This window comes from Falco naumanni, chromosome 6 (genome assembly GCF_017639655.2).
Source record: "Falco naumanni isolate bFalNau1 chromosome 6, bFalNau1.pat, whole genome shotgun sequence".
Lineage (NCBI taxonomy): Eukaryota > Metazoa > Chordata > Aves > Falconiformes > Falconidae > Falco > Falco naumanni.
In genome coordinates this window covers 90,860,420-90,881,785 of record NC_054059.1, presented here as the reverse complement: position 1 = coordinate 90,881,785, position 21,366 = coordinate 90,860,420, and the positions used below count along the sequence as shown (strand labels likewise).

The window sequence follows — 21,366 nt, the reverse complement described above, 5'->3', positions numbered from 1 at the left end:
TCCAGATGCTTACCAGTATGTGAGGTTAATCAGACTTGAGGAAGTCTGGCATTTATTTCCAATGTACTGTCTCTGAGAAGTCTTCCATAGAACGAACAGAGGAAGGGCCTGCTGTATAGATCGTTGCTTTGAGATGTGCACTTGTTACATCTTCTTGACTGCCCTGAATGGGAAAAATTTCCTGTTCCCATTAACGTTAATTCTGTAAAATCTGAATATTAACAAAACAGCTTGTGTGCGAGGAAGAGGTATAGTTGAAAATAAGGTTAAATCCATGTCATTATGTTAGCTAATATTGCTTGTCAGGGCAGTGATAAGTACTTTAGTCAAAGCAAAGTTTATATCCATATAAAGACATACAAATGTTACTGCACATTACTAACATGCCAGCATGCTTCCTTATTAGCAGGATGTGCCTTTTCTGGCCAGATCCTTTCCAGAAGCCAGTTCCTCAGGTGACATTGTAATGCTACTGTGTCTGCAGTCTGGCTGTCTGAATTCCTGCTACTTGTGCAATTAGCGCATTTGAAACCCATGAGGATGAGCCTGGCACATCTTTTAATTGACACACTGTTTAAACTACTTACTAGTAAATTGCTTTTTTTTTTTTTTTTCCCTACCCCATGTACCATGTAGTTTGACCTGAAGTAAACCAACGTTGTGCATCGTTGCTTTGATTGTGTTTTCTCTTTTCCTGCTCGCAGGAGACCCACCAACAGTTAGCAAACCAGAAGAGCCTCTGTGTAGTGGAGTTCCGGGAGGAGCAGGGCCCTCTGCCCATTGTCGTGGCACTGCCCGAGGGGACTGTTCGCAAGGATCCCGAGCCTGAAGATGAGGTTCCAGACATAAAGCTGGAATGGAGTGAGGTGAAAGAAGCTCAGGGAATGAAGAAATCTCCCTGGGCAAATGTCAGACGGACCATGTGGTAAAAGCTCCAGTCCCTCCGTCTCTTCTGGTCAGAGATGCACCTGGGAAAGCCCAGCCCAAACAGACAAGTTGTCCAGGCTTACATTGCAGAGGAGGGTGCCAGTAGCGCTGTCGTGCCATTTGTGTTGCTGCTCCCACTGCTGCCGTTCAGTAACAGTTTGCTTTCCCACAACCTGTCTGACCACTGTTGGACTAGGGACGTTCAGGTGGAAACAGCCAGTGAACTTGGTCTTCACGCATGCATTTACTTGATTCCTGAAGCTGATGTTTAATCAACTAGATCCCCTGTTTCTTTCACAAGCTCTGGGAAACTACCAAAAAGATAAGATTGTGAAAGCAATAAAGGATCCTCAGAATGAGTTCAATGTGCATTTGTTGGGGTCTTTTTTGCAAAATGCCAGTGCCTGGGAGATCTTGAAGCACTCTCCATTTCAGTTCCTAGGCTCCCTTATTATGGTGGGGGAAATGTGAAATCAGAAGGTAGTTGTGTGTCTTCTGGTGGGGGGGAGACAGGGGTGGGAAGGAGGTGATGGTGGGCAACAGCTGGAGTTGTGCAAACAGTATTTATGCAACTGGGAGAGTTCCCCAAATGAAGCAGAGCCCAAATAGGTGAGGACAGCCACCCCGCAGTCTCCTGTGGAATATTGCAGTGTTTTGACTAGCTCTGGAAGCCCAGTACAAAACCTGCAATCCTGCCTTTCTTACCGTCCTCTCCTCTGCACGGGTGCTGGGGTAAGACCTAACTTCATTTTCTGCCAGTTTGGTACTGAGCACAGTAACGTCTCAGACCCTACCCAGAACTCAGAAAGTGCTACGGCTGCCAGGGGGTTAAAGGAGAAAGAGCAAGTCCATGATACACACCAGCCTCTGACCGGAGATGGAGTAAACCCCTTCATGTATTGGATCTCCAACTGAGGTATGTGCTAGATACTAATCAGCTCACTGACTGGAGGGGATCCAGCACCCAAGTCCCACCAGAAAATAAACAGACTCTGTATCCACATGCTAGGGCACAATGCCGTACCTGGCAGCTCCATGGGTTTGTATTGGGCATGGCAAAAGAAACAGTGGAACCAAACCCAAACAATGTTTTATTAGCAAGTATTAGAGCAATCCAGGCTATAAAACAAGGCAGGAGTTAACTTGCGTGCCTCCCAGTCTGGGAGTGCTTGTCATGACATTTCTCTGTATGCCAAAAGGTGCTTGTAGCACTGTCTTGTTAGCACAGCAGAAAATGCCTTAGAAATACTTCAAGACCAGCCTAGGAATTTACATTTGAAGTTCTGATGTTAAAGCTGTTTAGGAGTGATATTCTACATTGATTTCCATGCAGGTTTCTAAAGACAGTGGTCGCATACATACAAACAGGCATGGTGAATTTAATTGAGTTTTATCTCACTCGGGTAATGAAAATTCGAATTCAAAGGCCATGCCTGCTGAGCAGTTGGCTGAAGGCTTTATTCCTGTGTGCCAGCTCAATCTGAACCCACCTTCAGTAGGATTGCAAAGTGTTCGATATGCAAACTTTCTTGTAAGCAGCATTATCAAACTACTGGTAGAGGATGTGTGCTCACATTTAGCTTGCATCTTGCTGTCAAGCGAAATCAAGAATGAGTAAACCCTGGGCTAAAGGAATTAAATCTTGCTGTATTTAGATGACCTTCAGTTTGCCTCTGTCCTTGCAGAAACAGTGAGATGAAGCGAGTTGCCTCTGCCACTGACCCAACCAGCCTCAGCTTGGGTACTAGAGAGAGCCTGAAGTGACTGACTGGATCAGGAGTTGTCATTTGTGTCCCTGTGTTGCAGCGAGCTGGTGGCTCCTGCCAGCATTTCCTCTGTTCTGAGTCAGGAATGAGGTGTGTGTCAGTACCAGTGATTGCAGCCATACTTGTAGGCGTCCCGCTGCTTCCTTGTCCTCTGTTCCTGCATTTCCTCACCCAACACATCTGGAGAAGCCCCTCCCCCCATATTCTGGCCTACACATGCTGACAGTACCACAGGAGATCATACAAGGCCACCGCTGCACAAAAACCGGGGATGTGGGTGACTCCAAGGTGTCCAGCAACGCCCATCTGCGTAGTGGGATGAGATGGAAGGATTGGGCAGGTCTTTGGGTGACCCTGGGAGGGGCTGAGGAAAGACAAGCTTTACGGCTGGGTCCTTAGGTAGCAGCACCCAGCGCAGAGCAAGCTGTGAAGTCCAGCTCTGCCCTGGTGACCTGGGCCGAAGCGCTGCTCCTTGTGCAACCCCAGCCAAGATCTTGCACCATATTTTCCCAGCTCACGACGTGCACAGACCGTCCCTTGGCAGGAGGGTCCCAGCCTGTCTTTTGTGCGTAGAGGTCTGCAAACAGCCCTGCCCCTCGAACCCAGCCCTTCTTGGTCACTCAGTAACTTCGGTTCTCACTGCTAGTGCAGGGTGAGACGCATTGATCTCGGTGGATCTTTTCTCCATCAGCCAAAGCACCGGGGAGCGTCTGAACGATTTATAGCTGGTGCCTCCGAGAGTCTCCACACAAGCCCTGCAGGCCACCTTGTGCGCTAGTAGAAATGAGGGACTGCAAGGTAAGGAAGTGGTGGGGTGAATGGCATTTGCCTTTTCAGGACTTAGACTAAGTAATGTAGTAACCACAAATCTCCCTCTTCCCAAGGTCCGCATGCTAGCTGCGCCTGCGTCGGCTCCCGTGAGGGTCTTCAGGGCTCCTCTGCCTGCCCTTGCGTGCCGCTGGAGGGTTAGGGCTCGTCTCAGACCCACAGGACAACTCATGTTCGAGCACTTGAACATGAACCAGGAATAAGGCATTTCCATCCCTCAAAGCAGATGGGGTTCAATGCCTGATTCTGTCAGCATAAGGGAGACGAAGGGGCTGGAAGGGGCCGTGGTCTTGGTGCAAGGGTCAGGGGTGGGGAAGGGACCGTAGCTGGGCCAGGGGAGGGGGTGGCAGATGGAGGTGACCATCAGTCAGACTCTGCCACAGACCCACATGGAGCTTTGGTCCCTCCTTAGAAGTCATCTTTTGTGGGTTTCCTATTCATGCAAGATCGTTCATATTACTATAAATGCTTGTAGAGATGTTTTACCCAGCATACGGTTTACTCATCTCTCCTAGATAAAGCCGACTGTAAAATGAGAAACATCAGAAACTCCTGCATTTTCCATGGAGCCAGCCAGAATTTTCTGTAAGTTTCTGTGCTTTCAGACAAAGCAAATTCTTCTTCTGCCATTCAGGAGAAGACTGAACTGCTTTAGTGCTTTTAACTCATTGCATCACTGGAGGCAAGGTATCCAGTATACAAATATTTGGGGAACTGCCAACATTGTCGTTAAGAAACTATTCATTTAAGCAAGACCAACCAAGATTACAATCTGGGCATAGTTAATGAATTATATGTCTCTAATCTTGTTTTTGTCATAGGAGCTGAGGTTTTGCCTGCCTTCAAGCGGGTAGTTTGTTTTAAATAAAGTCTAATTGCCTGCTCTCCAGAGTAGATGCCTGCAGACCTCCCTGTTTTGCTGAGGAAGCTGGAGGAGAAGAGCAGAGATGGAAGAAGCTCCTGTTTCACTACCAGCTGAAATCCATGGTGGCTGCGGGGGATGCAAAAGGTCCGCTGTTTTTAACAGTCTGAACAAGACTTGTAAGTGCTCTGAAAAAAGGGCTGATTTCTGGCTTTTTAAGTGGGCTGCTCCATCTAGCGACATCTGCAAGGGAATCCCAGGGATGGGGAGGGTGAATGAGGTGGCATGATGAGATGGCATGCTGCTGAAGATGAGGTGCCAGTCTGGGGGGATCTGGAAATGTCTGAGCAAACGCAGAGCCTAGGATGGAGCAGCCCCGTGTACTGGGCCAGGCTGGGATGGAGCAGCCCCGTTACTGGGCCAGGCTGGGAGCAGCTCTCCAGGCCAGGACTGCAGGTGCCTTGTGGTCAACAAACTAAGTGCCAACCAAGCGCAAGCAGCACTCGGCAGAACGGCCGTCTCACGTTCCGTCTCACGTTCTATCTCATGTTCTGGACACTCTTGCTAATTCGCAATTAACCCCAGACAGGCACGGGGACAAGCCTGCCGTGTTTGTTATGCCCAGCGTTTCCAGTGGGGTGACAGCAATCCTCAGGCCGAAGCTGTGCTCCGGGCTCTCTGTGGGGACGAGACCTGGTGTGCCTATGGTAGATGGTTTGTAGGTCCTGGGCAGCATCTTTCCCTCCAGAAGCATCGGGATGTGCCATTTTCCCGGCAGCTGCCTTGGGCTGCCCAGCTCCCTGGCCACGCGGGTCCTTATGGCTGTATTGAGATGAAGGGCTGGGCATGGTGGGCAATGGAGACCTCAGGCTGCTTTCTTCATGTTCTATTTTCTTCTCTTCTTTCACCATGCAGGGAATGTGCATATTGCTACAACTCACCTGGCACCTGACAAGCACAATTCAGCAGCCTGGTGTGATGCAGCCAGACTTCACCGTGTTACTGGCCCTGTGCCAAGCCGGACACTCGTTCACCCGCAAGCTGTTCAGCTGCACAGGATTGAAGCTGGAGTCACGCTGCAGGGGGGTCCAGAATTGCAGCAGGACTTTGCATCTGTTCATTTGGATGCTCTCGACCCTGTGGTGGTCCTTCTCTCCGCTTAGCCCTCCCCAGGCAAAGACCTGGCCCAGGTTAGACCAGGGCCACATCCTTGTCTCAGCTCGGTCCGCAGCCGCGCTGGGCTGAGGAGCACTCCGGCGCAGCAGCACCCGCCTGTTTTTTTCCAGTGCTGGTTTACAGCAAAGATTGGACTAATGCTGGGGGGGAGGGGGGGGAGAGGTACCTCAGCAAACCAGGAGGGGCCGGAAGGAAAGGGACAAGCAGGTGAACTAGTGCAGACTGTGTAAACTGGTGTGTGGCAGGGCAGGGAGAAGCAAAGGGCAAAGCAAGGCAGAAAGAAACGGGGAGGAGAGATGGGAGCCCTGCCAAGGCACAGGCTGCAAATGCGATGGCTGGGAGGCGTGGGACATGGATGTGAGGGGACAGGCAGCACTGCCTGGCGCGTGGGTGCTGGTCACAGCTGGGCGCAGAAAGTGGGCAGAAACATCGCATCCCAGGGTCCAGGATCTGACCACAAATGTCTGCCTTTGTAAATGAACCTAAACAGAAAGCCTCTTCTTGTGTTCATGCTGAACTCAGGCACGTTGACAGAAGCAGAGGAAATTTGGGCACCAACCCCCACACACCCACCCCATGACAATATGATACTGAAACCAATTTCAACAGGTGTGTGTTGAATATGAGAGCCAAGTGCTGTTGTCCAAAGTGTCTGTGAGTTCCTTCCCAACACTGAAAAGGGTTTCTGGTTTCTTTTTCTACCTCTGTTGCAATCAGCTTGCTGTTCTCACACAAACAAGCAAAACAGGTCAGGCTGGCTTTCGGCAAGGAAGAACAAGAAAAAAAAAATCTAATGTTTTTCTCAGATTGAAATTAAAAACCTTCAACCCAAAACCGTGTTCACAGCCTAAAAGTCCCCCCTGGATGTGAAGCAACGGAGCTGCCTCCAATTCAGCTTTAATTTCCCTTCCATTCTCCAGCCCTTGTTGTTATCCAGGAACATGAGATGCAGAATGGAAGCGTTTTCTGCCCCACAGGCTGGAAGAGCTAACTTGGTACCATTGTTTATTAGGCACCACTAACGTGAAAACACCCCTTCTGGGGTCTAACCCCCATTTAAATCAACTCACTGTCGTGGTTTAACCCCAACTGGCGAGTCAGCACCAGGCAGCCACTTGCTTGCTCCCCGCCATGGGATGGGGGAGAGAATCAGAAGAGTAAAAGTGAGAAAACTCGTGGCCTGAGATAAAGACACTTCAGCAGGTAAAGCAAAAGCTGCGTGTGCAAGCAAAGCAAACCAAGGAATTCATTCACTACTTCCCATGGGCAGGCAGGTGCTCAGCCACCCCCAGGACAGCAGGGCTCCAGCGCGCCTAACGGGGACTTGGGCAGACAAACACCATCACTCTGAACTTCCTCCCCTTCCTTCTTCCCCCAGCTCCATAGGCAGAGCATGATGCCATATGGTATGGAACGTCCCTCGGGTCAGTGGGGTCAGCTGTCCTGTCTGTGTCCCCTCCCAGCTCCTTGTGCCCCCCAGCCTGCTCCCTGGTGGAGCGGGGTGAGGGGCAGAAAAGCCCTTGGCTCTGTGTAAGGGATGCTCAGCAGTAAGGAAAACATCCCTGTTATCAACACTCTTTTCAGCACAAATCCAAAACATCGCCCCATACCAGCTGCTGTGAAGAAATTAACTCCATCCTAGCCAAAACCAGCACACTCACTCAAGTTAATTGCTGCGGAGTACTTTAAGCATTCAGTTGAACGGTGACCCTGCAGTGGCAGAGTTCCAGATCCCCGGGGCAGCGAGGAGGGCGCACAGCAAGCTCGCTACCCTGGGCTTCAGGAGAGCAGACTTGGGCCTCTCCGCGCACCTGCTTGGTGGAGTAGCGTGGGGTAGAGCCCTGGAGGGACGAGGGGCCCGAGAGAGCTGGTTAATGCTGAAGGACCAGCTCGTCCAGGCTCAGGACCAGTGCGTCCCAGCAAGGAGGGAGTCGGGCGAAAACGCCAGGAGGCTGCATGGGTGAGCAAGGAGCTCCTGGACAAACCCCAACACAAAAAGGAAGCTGCAGAGGGTGGAAGCAAGGACAAGCAGCCTGGGAGGAATAGAGAAATGTCCGGGCAGCCAGGCGTCAGGTTAGGAAAGCTAAAGCCCTGGTAGAATTAAACCTGGCCAGGGACAACGGGGGCAACAAGAAAAGTTTGTGTGGGTGTGCAGTGGTGGAAGGAAGAGCAGGGAAGACGTGGGGCCTCTCCAGAAGGAAACGGGAGGCCTGGTTACCTGGGATATGGAGGCGGCTGAGGTACCTGGCGATGGTTTTGTCTCGGTCTTCACCGGTGAGCGCTCCAGCTGCGCCGGCCAAGTCGCAGAGGGCAAAGGCAGGAACTGGGAGAACGAAGAACCAGCTGCTGTAGGTGAGGATCAGGTTTGAGAGCATCCAAGGAACCCGAAGGTGCGTGAGTCTGTGGGACCTGATGAGATGCTTCCGCGGGTCTTGAGGGAACCGGCGGCTGAAGTGGCCGAGCCACTCTCCATCGTATTTGAGAAGTCGTGGCAGTCCGGTGAAGTTCCTATGACTGGGAAAGGGGAAACACAACCTTCATTTTTAAGAAGGGGAAATAGGAAGACCCGGGGACCTACAGGCTGGTCAGTCTCACCTTGGTGCCCAGTGACATCATGGGGCAGATCCTCCTGGGAACTATGCTAAGGCACATGGAAAATGAGGTGGTTGGTGATGGCCAGCATGGCTTCAGTAAGGGCAAACCGTGCCTGATGAATTTGATGGCCTTCATGGGGTTACAGCACTGGTGGATAAGGGAAGAGCAACTGATGTCATCTCCCTGGGCTTGCGCAAAGCATCTGACACTGCCCTGCGTGACATCCCCGTCTCTAAACTGGAGAGACATGGGTTTGATGGATGGACCACTTGGTAGATGAGGAATTGGCTGGATGGTCACACTCAAAGAGTTGCTCGATGTCCAAGTGGAGACCGGTGAGGGGTGATGTTCCTCAAGGGTCAGCACTGGCACTGGTGCTGGTTTAGCATCTTTGTCGGGGCCGTGGGCAGCGGGACCAAGCGCCCCCTCAGTGACTTTGCCGACACCGCTGAGCTGTGTGGTGTGGCTGACACGCTGGAGGGAAGGGATGCCGTCCCGAGGGACTGCCACAGGCTTGAGAGGTGGGACCGTGCAAACCTCGTCAAGTCCACCAAGGCCAAGTGCCAGGTCCTGCACGTGGGCCGGGGCAATCGCAAGCACAAACACAGGCTGGGCAGAGAACGGGTTGGGAGCAGCCCTGAGCAGGAGGGACTTGGGGGTGTTGGTGGCCGAGAAGCTCAACAGGAGCCAGCAATGTGCACTGGCAGCCCAGAAAGCCAACCGAGCCCGGGGCTGCATCCCCAGCAGCGTGGCCGGCGGGGCGAGGGAGGGGGCTCTGCCCCTCTGCCCCGCTCTGCTGAGACCCCCTGCAGCGCCGCGTCTGCTCGGGCGGCCCCAGCACGAGAAGGAGCTGGAGCTGTTGGAGCGAGTCCCGAGGAGGCCACGCGGGTGACCAGAGGCTGGAGCCCCTCTGCTGTGGGGCCAGGCTGAGAGCTGGGGCTGTGCAGCCCGGAGCAGAGAGGGCTCCGGGGAGACCTCAGAGCAGCTGCCAGCGCCCACAGGGGCTGACAGAAAGCTGGGGAGGGGCTTTGTGCAAGGGAGGTAGTGACAGGGCAAGGGGTACTGGCTTTGAACTGAAAGGGGGGAGATTCAGGTTAGATATTGGCAAGAAATTCTTCCCCGTGAGGGTGGGAGGCGCTGGCCCAGGCTGCCCAGGGCAGCTGAGGGTGCCCCATCCCTGGCAGTGGCCAAGGCCAGGCTGGACGGGGCTGGGAGCAGCCTGGGCTGGGGGGAGGTGACCCTGCTCGTGGCAGGGGGCTGGAACTGGGGGGTCTTTGGGGCCCCTTCCAACCCAAACCATTCTGTGATTCTGTGATTCTGTGATTCCATGAACACCATCACTGAGGTTAACCTGAGTTGGTTAACCCTGGAATTGGCTGCAGAGCCCACAGGCGCCCCTTGCCAGAAAAGCCCTCTCGTTCATGCCCAGGTCTGTGCCCCCTCCTTAGGGCACTGCCCTGTTGCAGTGCAGTGCTCCTGCGGCTACACAGGGCTGCATTCCTGTGTGCAGCAAAGGGAAAACAGCAGAAATTACTCTTGTGTATTTGCAAAACCACAGCAAACCCATCTTTATTAGCGACGTGGTGCTGGTGTATGTGAGAGCAGCCATGTGCCGTGCCAAAGACAAGTTGATTGCCTCTGCTTGTTCAAGATGTTATCCTAACCATGCATACAATTCTCCTACAGACTACCGCATACCTTCTGAGTTGTATTTTGTAGGCAGATTAAAGACAGTGTTAATTCCTGGCATTATGGTTATGCCTCATAATTCGGCAACAACCTTCAGGGGTTGCAATAACTCAAATTGCCCCTGAGGCAAGTTAAATATTGTCCCCATTTCTCTTCACAAGTCAGAGACAGCATTTCCACAAACTGCATGAAAATGTTATTTTGGCACAGCAAGTTTATGGAGGGAGGGAATCAGGCTTACATGGATGGGCAGCAATTAAAATGACCCAATTTCATACTCATGCTCCTTAGTGCTGGTTGTTCAGGCTTCCCCTGATACCAATAACAACCCCAGAGGCATAAAAGTGTGGTTCAGAGAGATTTTAGCACTTTGAACCCAACCACATTATTCTTTTTAAAGCTGGATGTTTTTTCTATTTGGGCCCCGATTACCAGGATCAAACTGTACCCAACCCAGAAGAGAGTGAAGGGGAGCAGACCGCGCCAGGACATGGCTTTCTCTGGCAGGCTCTTTGTCTTCATTGCCATGGTCTCACATAAAAAGCTGCTTGTTTATAGTATATACATTAAAAAAAAAACCCACCCAAACCCAGCCTGGAAACTGCAGTCGTTGAACAGCTTTCATGTTCATGGGGTGACCACAAGCCACACTCGCAGGGGAGGCTCTTAGGATGCTTTCCACCGCAGGAGCGAGGACACCTTGTGGATCACGTACACCAGGGTAGCTAAGAATGCAAATACCTACAATGGAAAAAACACATCAGCCAGTTAACTTTTTATTACGTGGTACGAGTTCCTGTGTGAAGCAAACACCTCATGATGCACTAGATTTCTATTGACTCTTGCATGTTTGGAGACATTCATGCATAGTAGGACCGGGACTAGTTTCTCCCCCCTCCCTGAATGGCTGGTGCAGGCAAATATTTGCCCTCGAGGCCACTCCACAGTTGCCTCCTCACCTTCCTTCCCCTGCTTGCCAGGCACTCACCGCAGCAGCGATGTTCTCACGGTATATGATCGCTTCCGAAGGGAAGACAGCCAGCAAGCGGATGCTGTAGGTGTAGTAGGCTTCCAACACGGCAGCACTGAGGTAGAACAGAGCTGCTGTCTCGTGGCAGATGACATCCTAACAAGGATCACACAGTCATTTCCAAGGAGAGAGCACACTGCGGGGGGGTGGGGGGGGTGGGGGGGTGGGGGAAGAACCCCCCCAAGCAATCCCCAGCCTGCGATTTGGGGTGCAGCAGCAGCAAAGGAGACGACTGTCTATTAGTGACACCAGGGAGGGCAGTGGCCCAGAGGTTTGTCACATCTACTTACCAAGGTGACCCAGAAGCTGTTGCCCCCATGCACCCCGAAGATGTAGAGGCACAGCAGGCTGACAGTCATGACAAAGCAGAACACAGAGACAAACATCACCCAGCCTTGCAGGATGGCTTCTGGGACCCTTGAGGATGCCACCAGGATCCAGACAAGGCCCCCAAAGATCTGCAAGTGAAAGTGAGAGAGAGGGTGAGCGTGGGATAAATTGGCTCATCCAGAGCAAAGCCAAAAGCCATGCACGCCTCTCGCACGAGCACTGCACATGGCAAAAGCTCAGGGATGCCGCCGAGTTCTTCCCAGCTGCCGCTGGAAACTGAGTAGCTGGGAGCATCTGCTCTAACCTTGACCCAAAAAAGCCTCCATGTAGCCGTGCCTCCTGGTGCCACTGACGTTCGCACCCCCCCACACCCCAGCACTGTGCTCGGGGGCTGGGGCAGGCGTTTCCAAGGTGGTTTCGGTGAGCAGGGAAGCTTATCTCAGAAGGGCGTTTGCTTCACACCCAGTGTGGCAGCTCCCTGAAGAGTGGTGCCAAGCCCAGCTCACCTGCACCGCCAGCACAGACAGGGGACCTCAGGGAGGCGACAGACATGGCCTTATTGAAGGCCGTGTGCAAATGTTACCCTGAAAGGAGAGAGAACAGGCTGAAGAGAGGTAATATGGCCAGTTTTGCTCTCTGAGGTAGGGGAAATAAGGTTTGAGGCTCCCAGCTCCTCCTGGGAAGCAGGGCTTGCATTGCTGCTCCAGCTATTTGGCTCGTATGTCACTGGCTACACCAGAGCTCTGCCAGGTACCAGCTGCTGCTCCAGTAGCAGGTGGGACCCTGTTCTCAGTCAGGCTTCAGAGCTTGCTGTGGGTTCTCTGGTGGGATACACAAGGACATCTGTATCTAGACTCCATCCTTTCTCTGCCAGCAGATTCCTACACAAGTGGACGAGAGCATGATGTCCAATGCTGTGGAATGTCCAAGCTGCAAGTGGTGTCTTTGCACTAAAATGTGCTCAGCAGCTTCCCCCGCTTCAAATCAGCCCAGTTGTTTCTTGAACCTGTGCAGTTTAGTCTGTGCAGCATCCTGTGATGAGGAGTTCCTCAGCTGAACCCACACTGTGTGGAGGCCAGTGCTGCTGTGGGGACCTGTCCCTCATCACTGGCTGGTCTTGGATTTGTAGGCAAATCTCCAGAGGTAAGACAGCTTCACTGACTCTAAGATCGCTCTGATTGCCAGTGTATCCCAGGCCAGCCTTTGCCAGCGTTGTACAATCCATGGCATTTCCATTTCCTTGGAGGCATTTTGCAAGTGGAAAAAAAAACCCACATTCTGATTTATGATATTCAGATGTCACATTGTTTGTGTCACCCCATACGTGGTCCCATTATGCAAATTGATACATTAAATCAATGATGGGGTTGAGACCTTGCACATATCTCAGTGAACGTAGGTCTTCCGAAGTGCTGCTGGTTTGGTGCCTCTTGTAACAACCAAAGCCTGAACACCTGAACTTGAACGCTAATCCAGCCCCTGTAATAACTCGCGTGGTGACACCATGAGTGCACCACAGCTAGAGATCCTGGAGAAAACCTTACAGCTGCTCCATGAAAATCCAGCACAGTCAGGGTGAGATATGAGATTGGTGGAGGAAGTATCACTTCTCATTTCCTACTCCTTGCCATCTCTCCTTTCCGCAGGATGTGATTTCTCACCCAGGCAAGTACGTTTGACATTGTTTGGTCACTGACTTTGGTGTTACAGTGCTGCTGTTCAGCAGACTCATAAAAATGAGGCAAGGGTCAGGAGGCTCGGTGACAAGCCCCAGCAGAAAAATTTATCTTTTAAATAGCCTTTTGCAAAGGAAACATATCTCTTTTTCAGCTCGTTTCAGCTTTTCCGCATAGGCCTGGCTATCCATATATGCAGAAAGCTCTTCGAATAAAATAGATTACAGGAACTAAACCCAGCCTCACAGAATAAAAATGGTGGTTCTTAATCAGCACATCCAGATGCAGCAATCATCTGAGCTGCAGGCAGGATTTTCTGGCATTATTGCAACTGCCTTAGCATTTGAAATGCCGATTTTTTTTATTATTTTTTTTTTACTTACCACATTAACACACTGCAGGCAACCTCAGATTCCACTAAGGACTGAGAAATTCTTTATACTTCTGAATGCTGTGATTCAAGGCAGCTGCCTCCTTTGTACATAGCAGAGACAATACTGCTGCACAACCTAGAGCCATACACCTCTGGAGCTGGAGAAATCCTGTTACACAGCATTCCTCTTTCCCCAGTGGTTCCTGAGCTTTTAAGGCTGCACATTTCCAGATTTTACCCAAACATAAGGACAGGGTGCTTATTTTTGTCTCATTAAGCAAGCTGCCTTGCCAAATCCCCTGGAGATAGGAATTACAAAAGAAAAAAGAAAAAAGGCACCATGAGCACGCTGAGGCCAACACAACCCAGTGGCAGGGGTGGCTGGCAAGACCACCCAGCCAGAGTCTCCCCAGGGACTTTGCACCCTCCTTCACGTAGCTGCAGGAAACCTGGAGCTTGCGCCCGGGGCCTGGGCAGTGACCAAGTCCCCAGAACATATTTGGAGATGCTGAAGCAGAGCCTTTCTCTACACATTGGTAATGCCTGCTTTAACCCAGCTCCTCTTTGCTGGGCTACTGTCCCTAGGAGAATGAAGTAAATGCTATAAATCCCAGGAGTGTGGACTGAGTTGGGTGACAGGAGAGGATTTGGTCCCAGATGGCAAAGCTGAAATTTTTAGCATGAAATAATTTGAATGCCATCCTACAACACTCAGCCAAACCCCTCAATGCTGGATGAAAGTGCTCAGGCTTTGGAAAAAGCCTCTTAAACTGCTGTGAGAAGAGCACGCTTCATGGGTGGGGGCAGAGGACACAGGAAAAAAAAGATTCAAGTTGAAACTTTCCACCTTTCCGTCAGTGCTCACAGCAACGGCTTTTAATCCCCTGTGCGAGTCCAATGAGACGGTCATTTTTCACCCACTCAGTGAAATGACAGTAAGGGAAGAAGTTACAAGATCTTTGCTCGCCCTTTGCTCGCCTGCTGTAGCCCACACAGCCAGGTCCAGCACGCTGTGCCTCCAGCTGAGGAACGCTGCAGCTGCAGCAGCCCAGGCTCTTTGCTGCTGCAAATAACTACCTCGGCTAGCCTCCACCCCCAGCTTTAAACAAGTAGTTTATCCTCTCCCTGCATCAGCTTCTACAGCCACCTTCCAATTCATGAATTGGCTCAATTTGGCAGCCTAGTTTAAACCTACCAGCAACCCCCTTGAATTTGTTTAGCAGAAAATTACAAAGGGTTTTCAGAGGCTGCAGATGAATCCCCTGCAGACTAAAGGAGAACTTCAGAGCCCCAGCTCCAGGCTTGAGGTTTTCCTTGAGGGGGAGTGAGGCACCAGGGGCTGCTCCCAGACCCTCGTAGCTCCTGGACTGCATGCTTTGTGTCAGGTCTCATCTCTCAGACACTTGCAGCGTGCTGGATGCCCCACAAGCAGCACCTGCCCTCCCCCAGGGAAAAGCCAGCACTCACAATTTCAGGAATGAAGAGAACATCTGGGAAAGTCGTCAGAACAGCCAGACCGCTGGGCAAAGAGGTGGTGGAAGTTGCCCCAGACATTGCAAGCCTCTCCCACGGTGACTAGCAGCCACTCTGGCTCTAGCTGCTGGAGTTAGCTGCCGAATGCAGCCTCCTTCCTTCCCTCCCTCTCTCTCTTCCTCCTTCCCTCCCCTTCTTCCTGCTCTTCCTCCTTCCTGTGGAGGTGAAGGCAGCTGCGAGTGGCACAGGTGCGGCCAAACCCTGTACCAAGGGTTACCTGGTGGCCGACGGGAGCCGCGGGAGGTTCTCAGCAGATGTGAGCAGCCCGGAGCCGTTCCGAGCCGTGCAGGGCCAGTGCCGGGGCGGTGGCAAGCGGCACTGGCTTACACACGGGGGTAATGGCGAAGGCCTGTACCCATCCGGCTGGGCGGCCTCTCATCCCCTTTATTTGCACAGTAAGTCAGTGTCCCCCGCATGAGCTGGCCACAGCAGCAGGCACAAGGGCAGCTGGCATCCAGGATGTGCCAGCTACTGGAAAACAGTGGGGATGAGAAATCTCTCATAGACGGAGATGCCCCCCAAGACAAGGGCAGGCGAACTGCAGGGCAAACTGCTTCCAGTGTCTCAGGAGACTGGCTATGCCAAGGTAACAAAAATGGCCTAAAATAATGAGACTTCCCAAGCCACTTGGTTTCCTTTTATGTTTTTGCTTTTTGTTTTAGTCTGGAGTCCATGGGAGTCAGTCATTCCCCTCTCCGTAATGCAGAGCATTTACTTCTTTTTAACACACTGACTTGGATACCCAACAAAACCACACGGCGTCAAACACCAGGAAAAGAAAAGGAGCGATGCAGGAATGCATATTGCTGTGGAATAGTGACCCATTGAAGAAGTGCCCATTTCAGCCAGGCCTTATATGTGATGCTTGGCCTTCTGCAGCTGCTGCCATGCAAAGGCTCTGGTGCAATGTAGCGCAGGAGGCAGGACTGCCTCGCTCCCGGCCCCTCGTGGCTCTGATAGCTGCCACCGTCAGCTCTGGCCCTGAGCGCCCAGCCAGCCTCCTCATGGCTGCAGCAGGGGGCACGTTCCATCATCATAGCTTTGCTCTCCAATCCTGCAGCAGCTTATGTCCCAGCCCCAGGGCAGGATGTGGGCCCTGGGCAGCACTGAGTGTGGTGATGAGGCTACGTGAGCCGGCTACATTGGAATAACGGTGGCGTCTGCGCCACTGGTGTGTGTCCTTCTGGCTCGGAGCACTACGGGTACATTTTGCAGCAGGCTGGCAGGCAGGAACAGGGAGAGCTCTGCAGCGGGGAAAGGAATAAACACTTGCCCTGAACCCAAGGGACACGGAGACTGGGGGCATCAAGTGCAAGACAGGAAGATAATGTGAAAACTTTCCCTTACAGAGGAGCCAGTGGGGCAGGTGGCTGGAGGAGGCTGCAAAATTGGGGAAATTGGACAAATGCTTTTAATAAGCAGACTAAGGGAGAAATATGTATTATTTCATACAATATGCACAAGAATGCGAGCAGAAAGGGAAGGGACCACATGCCTGAGCCCAGCTGGTTTGAAATATCAAACTCAAGTCATCACTATGGCTTGCTATAGGCATTGAAAGGACAACGAGCAACTGGGAATTCCCTGGGCAGCCTTGTCAGGACACGCTGGACTGGCCCCAGGGGTGCTCCAGGAGGCCAAAGCAGGTGGGTGACTGTGAAATACCATAATGCAGGAGCTTTCCAGAGCTGTTTCTGTAGGATCTGAAGATCCAGTGCTGCGAGCAGCTGAAGCAAACCCCGCACGCCAGCCGGAGCTTTGGGCAGCATTTCCCCCCAGTCGCTGCTCAAGGGCCACAACCAGCCACTGAACAGTGAAACACTGAACTTTTGTACCAGGCTGATAATGGGCAGAGGTCAAAGTATTCAATGAAGATCATTTACACACATAGGGTGTTTTAGAGGTTAACAGACGGCTTCGGGATATGCATTTTTTCCCTCAAACACTGTAACTGGTTATTAGTATGTGTTAAATAAAGCACCCCCAGGACCAAGGCTGTGTTGGGCCAGCAAGGGAAGGTGCAATATCCACATGCTCAGCTGCAGACGTTCATCAAGTTTATTCCCACTGTACTCCTCCATGATTTGCTCCAGGGAGCCAACATGAACGCTGTTGACAGTGACATGGAAGAGCTCCTCTCAGGCTGGGAAGGGCCAAGGAGGAACCAAACGTGCTGTCGCCCCGGGTCAAGCCGCTGCTGCGCTGAGCTGTGCGCAGCCTTCACCCACCCTGTGGCCCCGAGCACTCCCGCTCCCGCTCTGCCGCGCCGGGGCCGTGTCGTGCCGTGCCGCGCCGCGCCGCGCCGGGCAGCACCGAGCGGATGGGCCCAGCCTGGCGCGGCGTGGCCGCGGGCCCGGGACAGGCAGGAGGCCCTGGGCTGCGCTGGGGCGCGCGGCCCTGTCGCCTAGCAACTGGCGCCAGGGCGCTCGCCATTGGCTGCGCCCAGAGGGGTCGAGGCCGCTGGCCAATGGGGAGGCGCTGTGGCGTAGGAGAGGGAGGCTGGGGGACACCAGCACAGACCAAACCGGCCCAAACCGGTCCTAAGGGCGCGGGTCGGCCCGGCCTCAGGCCGCCCCTGAGGGCCCGGCGCGGCCCGATGCGGCCCCTGAGGGCCCGGCGCGGCCCGATTCGGCCCCTGACGGCCTGGCCCGGCCCGATTCGGCTCCTGACGGCCCGGCCCGGCCCGATTCGGCCCCTGACGGCCCGGCCCGGCCCGGCCCGGCCCGGCCCACCGCTGAGGCTCCCCTGAGGCGCCCCTGCGGGCCCTGGCAGGCCCAGCCCCCGAGGGCCCGGTTCTAATCCAGTGTGCGGCCGGAGTCTCCCTGCAGGCAGCTGGAGCTGGTGAGCTGCCCTGCTTCCGCTGTGGCACAGCCACCTCGGTGCGGGGAAAGGTACCCTCGGGGGGGGGGGGAAGCTGCTCTCGTAGGGCCTGACCAGGCTTGTCCTGTCGGCTTCTGTCCCAGGGGAGCCGGCCTGGCAGCTGTGCCCTGTTGGCTTCAGGTGTGGTTTGGGCAGGGCTGAGGCAAGGGGCCGTCGGGGCTGGGCAAGGCTTGCCTGCCCTGGCCTGTCAAGCACTGTCCCTGGGGTGTGCTCTGCCTTGGGTGCTGCTGTCTCTCCGCTTTCCCCACCCCTGCCAGAGCTGCAGGCAGGCACTGCCTGGGGGGCACTGTGCCAGGCTGCTGTCACCTCTGGCTGGGGCTGTCCATGCCTTCCTTCTCCCAGGGCTCCCTCCTCTGCCTCTTATAGCACCTTCTGATGAGCTTGAAACGAAGGTGAGACCAGAGCAGACTAGTCACCAAGTTGGCTTTTCTGCAATACACAGCAGGGATCTGTTCTTGACTTTCAAACTTGATGGTAAGAAACTAAAGTTGCAAAGAAAGAGTGTTCTGAGGGTGACCGGAAAGGAAGTAAAACCTGGTAGAAACAAATGCCTTGCTTAGCTGGCACCTAGTCCAGATTTCATAAGCTAGCGTAGCGGTAGCTTGTGTTCACACTCACACTTGGTGATGGTGCAGGGTGCTTTGTCCTGACTGAAAGCCAGTGTAACCTGTTCTCCCTTCTAGTATTTTCTACATGCGTGCCCTCCAAGTACCGGTACCTGACACCTGCTGGCTGGCTGGCTGACAGGTCTGTCTGCACCCAGCCACACAAAGTGGGGCTATCTAGCAGCAGCACCTCAGATAATTCTAGAATAGCCTTTGCTTTGAAATGCATTACTTCTTGCTAGAATGTGGGAAACAGCCAAGGCCAAAATACCTTCCACTTGATGCATTTCATAAGAATTCATCTCTGTTCTTCGGTCAGCCTATTCTGTCTGAGGCTTATTGCATTCCTGAAGGGCAACCTCTTTGGTTCCTCTCTGCCTTCCCAAGGTGAATTCACTTGGTAGGGTGGAGGGATTCCCCTTTCTGCTTGGTACATACAGTGTCATATCTGGTGCTTGTAATAGCATCTTTCATTCAGGAAAAGCAAATGAACATTTGTTCTCTGTGGGGAGGCCATTAGCAAGGTTTATAGTTATTGTGGACCCTTGCAGAGCTGAGTCATCCTGAGATAGCTGCCCTGAGTAAACATACTTTCCCTTTGTTGTGTGTGGTTCTGTGCTTGAAGTGTAGTCCTGTCTGTAGTTATATTTAAATGGGAATGTTTTTATGAATGGTATTTCTATAAAAGTACTGCTATTCTGTAAGTCTGTAAATACTGATGTCTGTAAATATGGGTGTCTGTATGTAGATTTCTATAAAATATATTTTTATATATATACAAATATTTTTCTGTTTAGCCTGGAAGGGGGATGTCTCTGTATCAGATACTGCCCAACAGTCTAACCAATTCATTGAGTTTGCGGGTGCCCTCCACAACAGGGTGAAAGCAAGTTTAGATGAATGTGGTTCCTTCTTCCTCCTGGGGGAGAGAAAGGCAGGGGAAGGAGCCTTCCCCAGGAGGAACTCTCCTGGGTCTTCTCATATCTGCCAGCTCTGTGCCTTCTAGGACTGTTTTTACTTGCCCATGTAAGGCTTCAGATGGGAAGATGTAGCCTTTAAATTCTGCCTTATTTTCTGTTACCTGTCTGAAATGGCTTTAGTGTGCCTTAGGTTTGCCATGCTTCAGCTCTGTCGAAGTGATGGAAGGGTTGCTGCCTCTAGCAGATCCCCTGATGTCCTAGAAGCAATGCTGTGCTCCACAAATGTGGCCTTTTATCATGAGCAATGGCTAGTGATTAATTGGGAGAACACTGGAGTGAAATGAGGAATCTCCAGGGATTCATAGAATGGGGTAGGTCAGGTGGGTCCTTCTGATGTTATCTAGTCTGATTCCTGCTCAGAATCGGCCCAGTCAGATGATGTTACTCCAGGCTGTGTCCAGTCATGTTTGGAGTATCTCCAAGGATGGAGATTCAGCATCATCCCTGAGCAGCTTGTTCCAATGTTTGGGCACCCTCATGGTGAGCAACTTGCTTTGTCTTGAGTCAGAGTCTGCAACTTGTCTGTTGCCCCTTGTTGGTCCAGTGTGCCCCTCAAGAAGGATCTGGCTTTTTTTCCTCCAGTGAAGGAGAGAAGTGAAAGTATGAAGTGAGGTAAACACCCCTCAAAAACACCCACCCACCCTGCTGCCCACAACCCCCCACCCCATGTAGCATCTTCTCTAGCTTTTCCACTGTCCTTTGCCAGTAGCTTTGTTTCCTGTTGAGCAGTGGCTTGCATTTCCCTTAGCCTTCCTTTGGCTTCCAGTCGCCCTCCAGAAGCCCTTCCTGTTGTCCTTCACCTTTTTTAGTTTGGCTTCAGCTAAGCTGTGGCTTTCCAAAAGCCATCCCTGCATACTTGCACAATGTCTCTCAGGGGTGTTAGAGGATGTTGCTCCATGTCTGCTGTCCCCTGGCCACCTCCTCACTGCCCCCTGTCCCCTGCTTGCAGAGTCTGAGAAGTCTGTTCTGGTTTGTGTGGTTGCATTCCTTCCTCACCAGGTTAGCCAGCCTGCTAGCAGGGACTTTCTTGACCACTCAGTCAAGGAGGCCCAGGGACACCTGGACTGGCAGTCTGTGTTCCTTGTGTTCCTCAAGAAAGGGTCCTGTGGTCATAGGAGCCAAAGCCCTGACTGTGCCACCAGCCCGATGGAGGCAGCAGGATGCGTTTGCTCCTATTTGAGACTTCCTGAGGAGAGTCCTGCCATGGCCACCAGCTTTTCCCCCTGAATGGTGCCTGATGGCACGGGGGTGAGGGCCTGATGAGCCTCATCAGCCTCCCTGGAGCATCATGGAGCTGCAAGCCACTCGAGGCTTCAGGTCAGGTTGGCAGAAGAGTGCCTCTACCTAGCTGCAAAGGGGAGCTCTGATAAGTGCCAGCCTCCTGGAAGCCTTGCCTTGTCTCACCCTTCTGCCTGTGCTCCACAAAGAGGGTGTCACCTGTGTACGGGCAAGAGCACCCCCACTCCCCCCCCCCCCCCCGCCTCTCTGGATCTGTTGTGCAAATGAGCAGTGTACGTTCTAAGGACAGAGACATCTTTCTGCTCTACAGACAGCCTATATTCTGCATACAGGCAGAAGAGCTCCATACTTACTACCTGTGTGTACCAGGTCTTTGTTCAGCAAGGAGAAAAGCCTTGCTGTGTGCTTGTATAGACAGAGTGTGCCTGATGTACAGAGACACCGCCCCTTTCACCCCTCAGTCTTCACAGATTTCACATGGGGGTGGGTGGAGAAGCCCTGCCCGGCCCATCTCTGCTTTATAACCAGAATATGTTCTGTGTCCCAATGGGGAAGTGGTTTGTGGTGCTGTCCATGTGTATTCTCCATACAGATATTTTATAGTCTGCATGGTGACAGAAAGGTATTGCCTCACCTCACCCTTCTGCTCTTTTCTAGTCTCTATACAGCTGGTGTACACTGTATAAGCAGACCAAAAAGCCCTGCTTTGGTGGTATCTAGCCTATGACTAGATGGAAGAAACTTGCTTTGCCTGCATAGGGTCTGTGTACATGAAATACAGTCAGTATCTGGAGAGAAAAGTCTTGCCATCTATTTTCTGATAGGCAGAGTATAACCTGATATGTGCTACATACTGAGAAAGCAAGCCTGGCTTAGC

General features: G+C 52.5%; 2 protein-coding genes across 2 annotated transcripts in view; one reads left to right on the top strand and one right to left on the bottom strand.

Annotated features, from left to right (window-relative positions):
- Positions 1-1,286, top strand: part of MRPS5 (mitochondrial ribosomal protein S5) — a 60,012-nt gene extending 58,726 nt beyond the window's left edge. The window contains exon 11 of the mRNA XM_040598512.1: positions 705-1,286. Within this exon, the coding sequence (XP_040454446.1) occupies positions 705-929 (225 nt within the window). The 3' untranslated portion in view covers positions 930-1,286. The remainder of the gene's footprint in view (positions 1-704) is intronic.
- An 8,469-nt stretch (positions 1,287-9,755) lies between these two features.
- Positions 9,756-14,869, bottom strand: MAL (mal, T cell differentiation protein). Its single transcript, XM_040598596.1, has 4 exons — positions 14,720-14,869; positions 11,164-11,331; positions 10,832-10,969; positions 9,756-10,584 (listed from the first exon to the last, which is right to left on the bottom strand). The coding sequence occupies exons 1-4, from the start codon at positions 14,804-14,806 to the stop codon at positions 10,510-10,512; spliced, it is 468 nt and encodes a 155-aa protein (XP_040454530.1). The 5' UTR covers positions 14,807-14,869; the 3' UTR covers positions 9,756-10,509.
- Between the last annotated feature and the right edge of the window lie 6,497 nt (positions 14,870-21,366).

Coding starts and splice junctions, on each gene's coding strand:
- MAL (XM_040598596.1), bottom strand. CDS start 14,806: ATGTCTGGGGCAACTTCCACCACCTCTTTGCCCAGCGGTCTGGCTGTT. Junction 10,970..11,163: donor ACAGCTTCTGGGTCACCTTG/GTAAGTAGATGT, acceptor GATCCTTGTTAG/GATGTCATCTGCCACGAGAC. Junction 10,585..10,831: donor GTGAGAACATCGCTGCTGCG/GTGAGTGCCTGG, acceptor TTTCCATTGTAG/GTATTTGCATTCTTAGCTAC.